This window comes from Nilaparvata lugens, chromosome 4, assembly GCF_014356525.2.
Source record: "Nilaparvata lugens isolate BPH chromosome 4, ASM1435652v1, whole genome shotgun sequence".
NCBI lineage: Eukaryota > Metazoa > Arthropoda > Insecta > Hemiptera > Delphacidae > Nilaparvata > Nilaparvata lugens.
The window spans coordinates 21,303,255-21,318,657 of record NC_052507.1 but is presented as its reverse complement, the minus strand read 5'-3'; the positions used below and the strand labels follow the sequence as shown (position 1 = coordinate 21,318,657).

Genomic DNA, 15,403 nt, shown 5'->3' with positions numbered 1-15,403 from the left:
ACTGTACCATTCATTTCAGTAGATGTAGTACTTCATTACTGCATAATAATCCTGTAGCTGATTATTTTTATACTGAAATACTAGACGATTATGTGTATTAAAACTATTTAGAAGATTATTCAACAGTGAATTGAGGTGTAATCCAGGTAGTAACTCTAATTTTTGTTGACAAAATGCAGTATTTTCTCTGTGAAAATTGAAGTATTATGTTTTGAAATATTATATCAAATCAAATAATATTTATTCACAAAGTAATTAAATACAGCAACAAAGACAAAATATACATAGTGAATATTCCCCACAAAGTCTGGGTGTGGGGAATGAGTTCCGTGAACTGCATTATATAGTAACAATGAAGTAGTATATTTTTATATATATATATATATATATATATATATATATATATATATATATATATATATATATAATATATATATATATATATATATATGAATGCTCCACTGTCTGATTATAAAATGCCTCCAATTCTATAACTCTAGTTTATTTGTTGTTGTTTTTCTTCTACTAGATTTGATTCAGGGTAATTTGAGAATTCAAAAGAATATTGATTCAATTTTTTTGTTTCGAATTCTATCCACAGTAGGCCACTTGGAGGAAAAATATTGCAGAAGATAGTGTAAATATTGGAGTCGAATCCTTTCAAATAACTAAACAGTGGTTTAACCCTAGGTAGAAGAAAATGCATTGTTTGGAAAATATATAAAAAAGAATGAGTTTCAACCAATTTTTATTTTCTGTCGCTGTTATTCATGAATTAATTGATGGAAATGTCTATTTTAATCTCTTCCAGAGAGCTGCATTTGCAAAATTTCCAGATCTTCGGAGCTTCTCCCTGGCAAATGTTGCATGTGTGGATACCAGAGAAAAACTAATGAAACACTTTGGCCCTCTCTCGTAAGTAATCTCAACTTCTACTTTTTCAACAAACTATAATTTTCAATGTATTTTTCAATTTCATTTTTTAATAAAAATATATACATCTTTATATCTATGTCAAAATTTGAAATATTTTAGATCTAGAATACAATAAAGAATATAGATTTTTTGTAATTTCTCTTGTAATCTCTAGTTAGGTTTTGTAACTGTTTTTGCAATTTTGAAAGCCATGTAACTTATAGTCTGAAATATCATGCGGCTTCTAAAATAGTACCTACCAGTTCAAGTTGTATTTAAATAATTTTTACTTGGTATTTTCATAGAGTATACGCAAACTTTAAAGCGTGTGCTTTTCTATGGTTTTATCGACACAAGTGTAGCTATTCAGTACATGATATCATATTATTATGTACAGTAGATTTATAAATTTTGTCAATAAACTAGCCTATCCATACAATATATTATTAAACAATTTTTTATCAAATTTCATATTGGCTTTCATCCACTCCTTGAATAATACTTTCCAGATCACATAGTTTATTATTATTCTAATTAAACTTAATTTTGGTTTTTATTTCAGACAACAGAAACTGAGAGAGATAGCGCAGTATCTAAATCTTGTTCCGACTCCAGAGCGATCAGAAAAAGAAGATTGGTTCAGATACGACTACGAATTTCTTTTAGAACTACTTGTAAGTTGAAAACTCATCACTCACATTATTTCCAGTTGTAGAATTTCAGTGGAACATTTAGAGTGTAAATGTATTATATGTTATAAATGTAATTTTATTCTGATTTGTAGGATTAACTTCATTGATACTTTAGATACTACAATATGATAGTAAATAAATTTTCAAAACTCTCATGAACTTCATGACAATCAGTGTAATCTAGTGATAATAATTACTAGAAGATGGAATCATTACTATCTTGTCAATCAACTTTGATTTATTAGTCTGTACTTTGAGCTCAAATTCGCAATCTGGGAATTTCCTATTATTTCGACCTATTGTTGATTTATCTCTAGATGGATTAAAGTTTTGAGCGTCTAAATAGATTTTTTGGTTTTTAAGCGAACATAACTTCAATGATTTTAAATATAAATAACTCGTATTTCCTACATTTCAAAATTGAACAATCCAAGAATCGCTCATAATTAATAGAAGTAAGTGCAGAAAGTAAAGTGATCTGTTTTAGCCCTTGGTGTGCTAGCTCTTTACAGTGTCACTTCTGTTAAATATGATGATCTCTTAGACGATTAAACAAACTAGGTAACAAATGTAAGAAAACTAGAGTTATCTTGAAAATCTTTTGTAATTTAAAAACCGACAATCAATTTGATTGATACATTAAATCAAGTGATTGAGTAATTGATTTTCAAATACTAAAATATTATTAACATTGAAACTAACTGAATTTCAATGAATGACCAATCCATGTTGTTTAGATTTCAAGACACGAGCGTCGCCCATCGCAGCTGGAAGAGCTGAATGCAATGCCACTCTACCCGACCGAGGAGATCATCTGGAACGAGAACATTGTGCCGACAGAGTACTTCTCGGGAGAAGGCTGTCTTGCGCTTCCCAAACTCAATCTCCAGTTCCTCACCTTGCATGACTACCTGCTCAGAAACCTCAACCTATTCAGGCTCGAATCTACTTGTAAGTACAATAATAAACTAAAAAGGAATTGTGAACTTCATGAACCTCTGTTCAAAATTGTTTTTATGAAATAAGTTATTTGTTGTTGTAGCTGAGAATTCAAGATTCCTATGGCCGGTTGCACCAAGCTCGGTCAAGTTATTTGAACATGGTTAAATCAGGTATGGTTTACAAGTACACTGGAACATATACAGAGTGAGTCATATGTATGGGAACCCTTCAATAAGTTGGAGACTGTTATAGATATAAAACTGTAACTTTTAGGATTCTTCCTAGGTAACTTTAGGTCATCTTCTTTGTTTTAAAAAGGCCTTTAAAATGATGTACAAAATGGGTGTTTACATTTTAAATATTCGAGTTACAACCCCTAAGTCACCCCCTTATGAGGGGTTGAAATTCAGTTTTCCGTCAAAAGGTAGAGTATTCAACCAATAACTAAACCTAGAAGTTACAGTATTAAATCTACAACAGTCTTCAACCTATTGAAGGGTTCCCATACATATGACTCACTCTGTATATTTCTCTGAAGATAGTTCAAATTCAATTCAATTACTATTACAATTCAGTTACTATCGATAATTCTAGTGCTCACTTTTTAAGCAAACCCGGCTTGACCAAGTTCAAATGTCTTAACATGTCTTAACCGAGCTTGGTGAAACCGGATATCTAATAAAATCATCAATTAATAATATAATAATTCAATTTAGATTTTTCACTTTATTATCGACATGCATTCATTGATAATTAAAAATCAATTCTTCTTGCATTCATACAAATTTTATAAAGTGGAAAACCACAGCCTTCTTTCTGGACTAGTTCATAAATCGGGGGAGGAACAGTTTTGAGCTTTAAATGTTGTTCCTCTCCCAATATTCACATTTTTTAAAGTTAATGACTAGGTGTATTGTAATGGCATGAAGGTATTGAACTGAAAACCAATAATTTACTATTTCACATTCTAATACAGCATCCCTGCTTTCCACTTTGCCAACTTTCTAGACTATTTTGTTCTGTTTCTTACGTAATAAATTTTGCACGTACAGTACTAAAGTTTACAAGTTCTTTCTAGAACCTATATAGACAAATTTTTTTGAATTCTTCCATAAAATCTAAGCTATTTTATGCTAGTCAAATTAGTTAGCTAATAGGAAGTAGCTTGAATGTGAATTGAATTCTGCAACGTTACGTACTGCCGTTATAATTTTTTAAAAAGGATGTCCTCCCATACTCAACGTTTGAAAACATTTTATTTACATAATATTAGTTTTCCATTACAATAGAGTTCAAAGAACTAATTTTTTCTACTTCTATAAAAACAATTGACTTATCTTCTCTAATTTATACGCCTAATTAATGATTCGTTTTAAATTTCCTTATTATTGATCATTATCTTTGTTTTGTTTCTTTCTTGTAATATTGTACTGTTGTTCATGAGAAGCAATGAATTCTATTCTATTCTATTCTAAAGAAAATAATGTATTTTTCAAAGAATAAGTAGGCCTAATGATTTATTATTAACCATTGAAGTATTTGCTTTTAATTGCATTGTTTCCACTTACAGATGAAATACGTCAAGATATCGAGGATGCTATCAGTAGACTTAGTCCATGGTAAGATCATCTATTCTTATGGATCATTAATAACATTATTTCAACATTTCAGGTTATTTTTTCCAACTTTTATTTTTGAAAATAAATGAAGGTATTCTTAGAAAAATTGTAAGATATTCCCATCAAGCCTTCAGGTCAGTGTAGATTGGTATGAACGTTAATATTGCGCAGTAAATTTCAGAATCCGATTGATAATTATTTATTATTGATAGTAATGATAGGCACGGTAACAAACAATATTAAATGAAGTAAGCTCTATCAACATGAACATTCTCCAATTTTTTTTTTAATTTTTATACCAATGATATTTATAATTTCAACCTTTTTTAAACTGTATCATAACTATATTCATATTTATTGAACTATCTATTTATTCGCTGAGCTGGATTCTAGGTTTATTCAATGATTGCAATTTTCTGATAGTGAGTACCTACGTTGGTGTATTTCGGCTTCACATTTTCAGTAATAAATCAATTTATTTTCAAGTTTATTGAGTATATTGTCGTGTCCAGTATATTATCCTATAGTCCAGTAAAATGGTCGTTTTTCAGGAAACAGTCCCGAAAGAATTTTTCTCGACGGTTCTATATGTATTTTGGGGCGCTAAATTCGAACCTGAAATTTGCTGACAAGCCAGAGGGCGGCTTCACCCCCAAAACTCCCAAAATTTCGGACTTTTTCCAATTTCCCATTTTATCTCGTGAACCTTGAGTTTCTCAAGAAAAATCATTCTCGACTAAATTAAAGAGAATAAGATTTCCAATAAATTGAGTGGTCGCGCAGGATTCTACCATTTTTGGTTCCGGAGCTACGAGTTTTCAAAAAAGGGGTATTTTTTAAGGGGTTTTCAAAATTATACAAACCTACCACTTCCACCCTATACAACATGGATATTTTTCTAGTATAGATAAAAAACCACACATCACGTGAAAGAACAATTCATTATGAACAGGATTCCTTGGAAATTTTCGAATTTTGTAGTGGAGGGAGGGGGGATATACCCAAAAATGGAAAATCATGCCCTACAGCCAAAATACCAATTTTTCATTATAATACCTTTTCAAGGCCTTCCTAACAAAAAAATACATATTTCGGCTGAAATCATATCACGCGGGCTATCTTCTATGAGAATCACCCGTTAGAAACATTTAATTTCAGTATTTCCTAGTACGTCATAAGGATACGTCTAGGATCAAAACTTTAAACACTAATAACTTTTGAAGGAAAGATCAGATCTCCTCGTACTTTAGCTCATTCTTCTCAGCTTGTCAAGGCGGTTCAAAATCATGTATCATAATTGAAATTTGATATGAAAATAAAAAAATCCACTTTTAGTGAAATGAATTTTGTAACATTTACCTCACATGAAAGAGGAGATTCTGTTCTTTCAATCAAGATCAAGTACCATTTTTTATCATTTCGGGTTACCGAGATACACAGTTTTGAATATAGAAATTGGCCAATTTTCTGTGTATTTAAATAGGGGCTAAAAAAACACTAAAAGTGGATTTTTTTATTTTCATATCAAATTTCAATTATGATACATGATTTTGAACCGCCTTGACAAGCTGAGAAGAATGAGCTAAAGTACGAGGAGATCTGATCTTTCCTTCAAAAGTTATTAGTGTTTAAAGTTTTGATCCTAGACGTATCCTTATGACGTACTAGGAAATACTGAAATTAAATGTTTCTAACGGGTGATTCTCATAGAAGATAGCTCGCGTGATATGATTTCAGCCGAAATATGTATTTTTTTGTTAGGAAGGCCTTGAAAAGGTATTATAATGAAAAATTGGTATTTTGGCTGTAGGGCATGATTTTCCATTTTTGGGTATATCCCCCCTCCCTCCACTACAAAATTCGAAAATTTCCAAGGAATCCTGTTCATAATGAATTGTTCTTTCACGTGATGTGTGGTTTTTTATCTATACTAAAAAAATATCCATGTTGTATAGGGTAGAAGTGGTAGGTTTGTATAATTTTGAAAACCCCTTAAAAAATACCCCTTTTTTGAAAACTCGTAGCTCCGGAACCAAAAATGGTAGAATCCTGCGCGACCACTCAATTTATTGGAAATCTTATTCTCTTTAATTTAGTCTGGAATGATTTTTCTTGAGAAACTCAAGGTTCATGAGATAAAATGAGAAAATTGGAAAAAGTCCGAAATTTTGGTGGTTTTTGTTGGTTTTGGGGGTGAAGCCGCCCTCTGGCGTGTCAGCAAATTTCAGATTCGAATTCAGCGCCCCAAAATACATATAGAACTGTCGAGAAAAACTATTTCGGGGCTGTTTCCTGAAAAACGACCATTTGACTGGAATACTACTATAATCAGAAACTAAAAAATACGGAAAATTAGACCTTAATTTTCAGAAGTGAAACATTGACCTATTTTGCTGAACATAATATTACTATTTATTAACATTTGGAAGACCAGTTATGGTTAAGAGCCTGGTGCTCTTTCCAAAGCTATGATTTGTAATTTTGATTGAATAAGTAATTGAAAAGTAGTATTTCTTACATTCAATTCAGTTAAATTGGAAATAGAAAGAGATTACCATTATATTAGCTCAAAATGATAGTTTTCTAATGACTGAAATATCAAAATTTGATTTTCATACTTTGTTCTATATTAAATTTATCCATTCTTTTAAACATTATTTTTATGCGATAAGACATTTTTTATTCCTACATTTACAGTAACTGGAAACAATCTAATAAAGAGTGGCTTACAGTATCTCTATTCTTGGTGGGTGTGTGCGTGCATGATATTTCTCAAAATTGACTTAAATATCTGACTCCTGCTTGCCCTCAAGTGATATTTTAATCACTTTTCTCAAAATTAACTTGAATATCTGACTCCCGCTTGCACTCACGTGATATTTTAATCACTTTGCAAGTCAGTATTTTATTTGATCTATATTGTTCGTCTTTTTTCTTGTAATTTTATACTGGCTAATGATAATAGCTATTGTGCCTGAAATGATCTATTTATTTTTAAATAATAATAATTATTAATGATTAATTTTAATGTTAGAATTTTGCGTATTTTGAAAGTTTTGTTGAATTATTGTAGTATAGTCAACAAACGTACTATGAAGTAATTTTTTACTGTTTATAGGTACTTCTATCATAGTATTGCCATAATAAAAATTTTAATTATTGTATGGTACTTTCTATTGTCATTCAATTGATAAAAAGTGCAATTATTGTATTTTGAATTTGTTTTGATGAAATAAACATCTATTCTATTCTATTCTTACAAATTACATTACTCTGATCACGGCGGTAGTCTATCAACATAATTTTCATATTTTGTTCAAAATTTATTTTGTTCAAAACGTATTTTTATCAAATTGTAGTTTTTCACTGTTGGCATTCTTAATTATCAATTTTCATTTTTCTTTTCAATTTTCAGGAAAGATGAGGACGGTGGCGTGTTCTTCGGAGGGTGGGCGCGAATGGCGCAACCGATTGTCAATTTCGCCGTAGTTGAAGTGGCCAAACCAAATATCGGCGAAAAGAAGCCATCGCGTGTGCGTGCTGACGTCACTGTCAACCTCAGTGTCAGGTCCGAAATAAAGGGCGAATGGGAAAACCTGCGCAAGCACGATGTGTGCTTCCTAATAACAGTGAAACCAAATATCTCGATTGGGACAAAGTACGACTACAGGAAGCCATTCCTGGAGCAGTGCGGCTTGATCTGTGTGCGTGGCTGTGAGATGGAGGGCATGCTCGACCAGAATGGCCGCGTGATCGAGGAAGGACCCGAGCCCAAGCCTGTCATCCCCGGCGACTCGCGCACCTTCCGCGTCATCCTCGACTCCAACCAGTACAGGATCGACATGGACAACGTATCTCAAGGACAGGAGGACGTCTACGAAACGTTGAATGTCATCATGCGAAGAAAACCGAAAGAAAACAATTTCAAAGCCGTTCTGGAAACTATTCGCGAGTTGATGAACACCGAATGTGTCGTCCCAGACTGGTTGCACGATATTATTCTGGGCTATGGTGACCCTGGGGCAGCGCACTACAGCCAAATGCCCAATGAAATCGCCACCATGGACTTCAACGACACTTTCCTCAGTATGGATCATTTGAGAGCTAGTTTTCCCGAGCATGAGATCAAAGTAAAAACTGATGATCCCAGAAAACTCGTGCCTCCATTTCGGTTAACTTTCGAGGAAGTAAATCAGAAACAAGACCCTGATCGTCATCCTGAAAAACCTTTGAAGAAGTCGATTTTAGTAGAGCCTCATGTGATCCCCAGTCGAGGGCCTTACTTGTTCAATGAACCCAAGAAAAACTCGATCCTCTTCACACCCACACAGATCGAAGCGATTCGTGCTGGAATGCAACCGGGATTGACGCTGGTGGTCGGTCCGCCAGGAACTGGTAAAACTGATGTGGCTGTTCAGATTATATCAAATCTCTACCACAACTTCCCAGCCCAAAGAACATTGATCGTTACTCATTCCAACCAGGCTCTGAATCAGCTGTTCGAGAAAATCATGGCTCTGGATATAGATGAGCGGCACTTACTTCGTTTGGGTCATGGTGAGGAGGCTCTGGAAACCGAAAAAGATTTCAGCAGATATGGTAGGGTAAATTATGTACTTGCAAAACGATTAGATCTACTAACTGATGTTCAACGACTTCAAGAGAGCTTACAAGTGGAAGGAGACCAAGCATATACTTGCGAGACAGCCGGTCACTTTTTCCTCTATCATGTTCTAGCGAGGTGGGAAATATTCATTTCCAAAGTGAAGCCAACAAGTGGTAAGCCTGTACCAGTGAAAATGGTGAAAGATGAGTTTCCGTTCAATGCATTCTTTGATAACGCTCCAAAACCTCTGTTCAAAGGTAAAAGCTACGAAGAGGACATGGATATTGCTGAAGGGTGCTTCAGGTACATTGAGAAAATATTCACCCAACTAGAAGAGTTCAGAGCGTTCGAATTGTTGCGAAGTGGACTCGATAGGTCCAAGTATCTACTGGTGAAGGAAGCGAAAGTGATAGCCATGACGTGTACGCACGCAGCTCTGAAGCGCAGAGAACTCGTAGATCTCGGTTTCAAGTATGACAACATACTGATGGAAGAATCAGCGCAGATTCTCGAAATAGAAACGTTCATTCCGCTGCTGTTGCAGAATCCGGAGGATGGCTTCAGTCGACTGAAGCGCTGGATTATGATTGGTGACCACCATCAGCTGCCGCCTGTCATCAAGAACATGGCTTTCCAGAAGTTTTCCAACATGGAGCAGTCGCTTTTCACCAGGATTGTGCGACTCGGAGTGCCCACTGTCGATCTCGATGCACAGGGTCGAGCTAGAGCAAGGTTCATACACTACTGTTTTTATCAATCAAAGGCTGGGGCTAGACCAAACAAGCGAATGCTTGCTTTCAACAAATATTAATAAAAATCTGAATAAAGTCAGCTTAAAAGCTCTTAAAATTATGAGATTGAATTCAGACACTTTTTATTATGCTTATCATAATGTCGAGTTGTGTTTTATGCTCTAGAATTCGTGCTCTAGCCCCATGATCGTATGTTCTAACCCCAGCCTAAAAAGAGTCATTTTAATGTGTAACTTCAATTAGTTCTAAATTATGTAACCAGCATAGTTTAATTGATGAATTACCGTTTTTCAATTCAATTATTTTTGTTGAACGGTTGACAAGTATTGAACTCATAATCATGTACAAAGAAAGTTCATTGATTTCCTTGGGGAATTATCGTTTTTTTAAACGTTACAATTATTAGATGAGGAAGTAACATTGTTATCTGTCATCAGTATTGACTCAGCCATTCTCTTTCAGCATAAACATCTACTATCACTGTCCTTATTTTGCAAAGGGGAATTTTTTTGTTATTTGTTTATGGAATTTATTGAAATTCAATGGAAATTAGGCCTAGTTATATGATAACAGTTCGCAGAACCATAACTATCATAATTTTGATACTTATAATCTGAATTGTTAGGTTTATTCAATCCAATTTATTTATTTCCTCCTCAGTGATTCATAACAAACAATAGTAAATATTTTATAACAAACTACGTCACTTTCTGAACGTCTTCAAAATACCCCAATTTTTCACAAACAAAAAATGATGAAATACAGTTTTCGATTAAACATTTATTATAGAGTTTCTCTCAGGTAGAAACCAATTCTCCTTTCTATTGTAAATAATTGTATTTATGAGTGTATAAAATGGTTATATTGTTCACGTCACGAGACGGGAAGTTTGCAGGGCCGAGCATGATGTGATGTTTCCAGTTGTGATTTTGAGAAGTATGTAATTTGGCAAATGGCTTTTATATTAACAAAAATAAAATGTTATTTCGATTCTATTTAAATTTACAGACATCTCTGTATTGTGTAGAATTAATTCTAATTTAAACTCATTTATTCGCCATGAAAGTAATTACAAATTAATTAAATACATATCAATTACAATAAGGCACTTCCGACAAAGAACAACAGAAAGGAAAAGAAAAACAGAGCTTATTATAAACAACGAAATTGAATAAAATTACGGAAAACTAGGTCACATCCCAATCATTACAAACCATAAATAGAAAAGGACAGAACAATAGGAAGCTAGGGCAAATAATTTTAAAGATTTATAACAAAAACTCATCAACTGAAACACGACATAATGGAAATAAATAATTGAAATTTTAAAAGTCTCTTAATCCAATCCACTATAAGATTCATCATCTATAATATAATATAGGAAAGAATTGGCTTATACACGTACGGAATAGGAAATTCACGAATATCGCAATATTACGTCTGAACTACTGAACTTGAAATTTTGCATATAGATTCTCAACTTAACGAGGATGGTTGTAGGCCTATTTTAAATCATTTTCAGTCTTAAGATTTCAGTATGTCTAGTTTTTAATTAGACACTTGCGGAACGCGGGTTACCTGCTAGTAAATTAATAAAAATGAATATTGTGTTGGTTGTAGCATTTGCAACCTGTACAACTGGCGGTACAAGAAGCTGGGCAATTTGTCGCACGTGGAGGTGTGGCCCGAGTACCGAGTGGCCAACGCAGGATTCGTGTTCGACTTCCAACTCATCAACGTCGAGGACTTCAACGGCGTCGGCGAATCTGAGCCCAGTCCCTACTTCTATCAGGCAAGTCTCTAAATTAATCACCCAATCCAAAACATGATTGACATTTCCAATTTATTGACTTCCCTACCCGCTATCTCAGGGAATTTGCAAGTAAATTTTGAACCGCTGTAAAGCAGCTTCGTCTACGTGGTAAAAATATTGAAAAACCGATAAATTTTGAAAAAGTTCTGTATCAGCAATTCATTTATTTTTGAACTATAAGCTCTTCATGATGAGGATTATACAGAATTATCCTTTTACATCTTATCTTTTGATACGAAAACTGGATACTTACTTTTTGAGAAGTTTCAAAACTAGAGTAAAGAAACCCCAGCAAAACTAATCATTTCAACTATCCAACGTACTCAGCCATGTTATCTGTTTGCACTATTATAAGTCTTAAAATAAACTAATTATTTACAAAATAAATCTTGAAATGTGATACAATAACTAATTATAGTCTTAATTTTTTTCAGAAAAAATAGAACTTGATTAAGTATTTATATCCTTGAATAATAAAGTATTTTCATAGGGCTACTGGAATTGTTTAATTATTAAAGAAATAACTAGAAACCTTTTTAAACTTTTCATAATATTTGACATTTGATAAATACATTTGTATAATAAAATGAGCTAGAGTGCTGAAACTAGTAGTGTTTTTGTGAAAAAGTTTTAAAAAGGGTACTAGTTATACTTAGGATATATCACTTGATGCTGTTTCCCATGTCAAAACACTTTATTATAACTCAAAGTGTCTCAACTCCAACAGAGATATTTTACTGTGATTTACGATTGATGACAAAATGTTTGCAGAACCTGGCTGAGGCGGAGTATTGTGTAGCAGTGTTCATGTACATGCGACTGCTCGGCTATCCAGCTGAGAAGATTTCCATACTCACCACCTACAACGGACAAAAGCATCTCATCAGAGACGTCATCAACATTCGTTGTGCTTCGAATCCTTTGATTGGTAGACCACACAAGGTATGCAATAGTTGAAAAATATATCCCATTACTTCTATCAATTTTGTGAGAGGGAAAGAAATCTTAAATTTTCAATCTTTCACTGCAAGAGAAGACTACTTGTTGTTCAATTCTAGAAAGTCAATCGCAAAAAGGAATTTTTACTCCCATCCGTGGCATATTTATTTTTTCTGTTATTAGTGTGAATACAAGTTTCCCACGAATCACAAAAATTAATATCTCTCCCAAAGATTGTCGTGAATGCCCTGAGAAGAGTAATATATTTGAGTGTATACATGAAGAGAAAAAGTATTGTGTTATATATTTTTCTAAATGTAGTCCAGGCAATGAATGCTCTAAAGAGGGTATAGAGGGAAAAGTTGGGAAGACAATGTTTGACCCCGCAGTTCTGTTTAGGGTAGTAAGGAGGTAAACATATCAAAAGTCCCCATCCCTACCCCCTGTGCTTAGGGGGTGGGGGTGGTTCAAAGGTATCATTTTTTGGTTTCTCGCATATAACTCGAAAACTATGTATCTTGAGGACTTGACTGTCATATAGCAAATTAAACTTGAAATACCTATGCAGGGATAAATTGTTGATCTGAATTATACAGTGTCCCACGAAAGGTGTAAAAGCCGAAACTAAGCGCTTAACGATCAAAGAAGTAAATTCGTCAAGTTAAAGCCAAATTTTTAACAGTTGAAAACTAGTATCTCGAAAACTAAGGTCGATATAAGAAAATTTTACTATTGTTTCAAATTTCACATTGAATCTATGTTCTCCGGCTGTTACACCTTTCGTGAGGCACTCTGTATATAGAAACTGTTATGGATGGTTTTCAGAAAGCTTTACAATTACAGGTTTCTTTTAGAATGAAGTGAATGAGTATTGTTTGAATGTGTTGTGTTTAGGTTACAACAGTTGACAAGTACCAAGGTCAGCAGAACGACTACATCCTTTTGTCGCTAGTGCGTACCAAGGCAGTCGGTCATTTACGCGACGTGCGTCGCTTGGTCGTCGCCATGTCTCGAGCCAGGCTCGGTCTCTACATTTTCGCCCGCGCCTCTCTCTTCAAGAACTGCTTCGAACTGACACCGGCCATCAATCAGGTACAGTAGTCATTGATCAACAACCTTCTCAAATAACTATTCTAATAGTTGAGTTTCAAATAGTCGTTAAATTGTGGTTTCCCTTTGATGTTTTTTGTGTTTAAATAATTGTGTCTCACTCTTCCTTGAAACTAAAAACGTTTTTTGTCCAACGCGGGACTAGCTTACTTAATACGTTTTGTGTGCATCGGGGGAGTAGAGTGCTTTTTCTCCCTCAGAAAAACGTCCCACTTTAGTTCCTAGATGCAACTAACTATTCGGAACCATTTGTATCAGTGTCAACATGATATTTTGATTTTCTTGAACAAAATTGAAATAGCCTAAGCAGTCTAGTAGAGTTCACTGTTGACTATTGTCATTCGACTTCAGTTCCTAGATGCAACAAATTATTCCAAATCATAAGTAAATGCGTGTCAACATGATATTTTTATTCTGATTTTCATAAAAAATTTAAATAAGCAGTCCAATAGAGTTCACTATTAGTTTTCTCTGTAGGTTAGTTAGCTGTTGAATAGGCTCGAATTACGGTGAAAGGAGTACCGGGTGCGGCAGCAAAACTTCCATTCATTCAGCTGATGTCGTATTAGAGAAAAATTGGTCTCGTTAGAGAGATCAGACTATAAAGTTTTCTTCCCGCCATGATCAGTCGCCATCATGCATTGAAATAATGATTAACGGCATTTGCCGTTGAGACTTATTTTTCCAGCGGATATTCTGTAATCACAACGCATTTCGAAATCGCTTTAATTTAGGCACTTTGGCTACTGTTTGGGACCGGAAACCAATTGTTACATGTGTCACTACGTTCAGACAAACTGCAAGTGCTACGAGACGAAGAACTGAAGTGCCTCTGCCCATTAGGCCACCTGAGAACATTGAGGCAGTGAGAGTTTCAACGTTGCGATCACCACAGAGTTTGGCGCGTATTCATGTGTCTGCTCTTGCACTTTCTGATTGTTCTGTGAGACGAATTCTTCATGGTGATCTTCATTTGCATCTATTCAAGATGGCAATTGTGCAGGTACTTTCTGAACGTGACTTCAATTGAGAGAACATTTTCCAGGACGCCTCATCTCAATTAGGATGCCTCATCTCCTTTAGGAACGATTTAGGAAAGATATTTTTACAGTTGAGCAAATTAAAATGGTTTTCTTTGCGCTTGTGCAGTCAGTTGTGCGATATGGTATAATTGGCTGGGGTGGCTGTGGTGTTACTGTTCTTAAGCCTCTTATAGTATTGTATAAGAAAATTATTAAAATATGCTTGAAAAAACCGGTTAGATATCCAACAAATTTGCTGTATAAAGAATTTAATGTTCTCAGTATTGAGCACTTGTATGATCTTGACCTAGCTAGTTTTGTCTATTCGTGGCCCAATAGATTCCCTATAGCCCCTCATGGCGGCTATGTTACTCGTAGACAATCTGAGAGATTTTTGCTAGAACCACCTTGTAGAACAGCGGCTGCCAGTGCTCATGCAGCGTATTATGGTCCTAGACTTTTAAACCGTCTGTTGCTTGAAATTTCTGGAGCATCCCAATGTATACCAATTTGTTATTATTCTTTCACTTTTAAAACTTTTAGACAGTATCTTCGACACTACTTATTAGGGAGACAAAATGAAGACTAATTTTGATTTATTTCTCAAATCTGTTTGTAAATCCCAATTCTATTCTTAAAATACATATCTTACTTAGTATAACAGAGCAGAAGAGAATTTGTTGTTTTATTTTTAAATATTGGTGATCTTTATCTTTGATGTAGAACATATAGTTGAATCTCAATTAGGCCTATACTGATTACAAGAGCAACATTTGTATGAAAATAGCATAAGAGAATGGAATTTTCTTTTTTCTTGATATAGTAATGTAAAATTATAAAATCTAATTATGTTATTAATATTACGATGTATATTAGTATCTTATGCTATCCAACATTCTAGAGATACACCATCCCTCATCACAAGCTTTGCTTAAAGAGGGATGCAACAATATTATTTAGAATATGATATTTCATGTAAATATTCATTATTTT

At 34.1% G+C, this 15,403-nt stretch overlaps 1 protein-coding gene across 1 annotated transcript in view; it reads left to right on the top strand.

Moving 5' to 3' along the window:
• Positions 1–15,403, top strand: part of LOC111056539 (RNA helicase aquarius) — a 110,220-nt gene that overhangs the window by 82,068 nt on the left and 12,749 nt on the right. The window contains exons 8-15 of the mRNA XM_039426929.1: positions 812–915; positions 1,478–1,589; positions 2,345–2,558; positions 4,120–4,168; positions 7,584–9,506; positions 11,147–11,318; positions 12,111–12,281; positions 13,173–13,370. Of these exons, the coding sequence (XP_039282863.1) occupies positions 812–915; positions 1,478–1,589; positions 2,345–2,558; positions 4,120–4,168; positions 7,584–9,506; positions 11,147–11,318; positions 12,111–12,281; positions 13,173–13,370 (2,943 nt within the window). The remainder of the gene's footprint in view (positions 1–811; positions 916–1,477; positions 1,590–2,344; positions 2,559–4,119; positions 4,169–7,583; positions 9,507–11,146; positions 11,319–12,110; positions 12,282–13,172; positions 13,371–15,403) is intronic.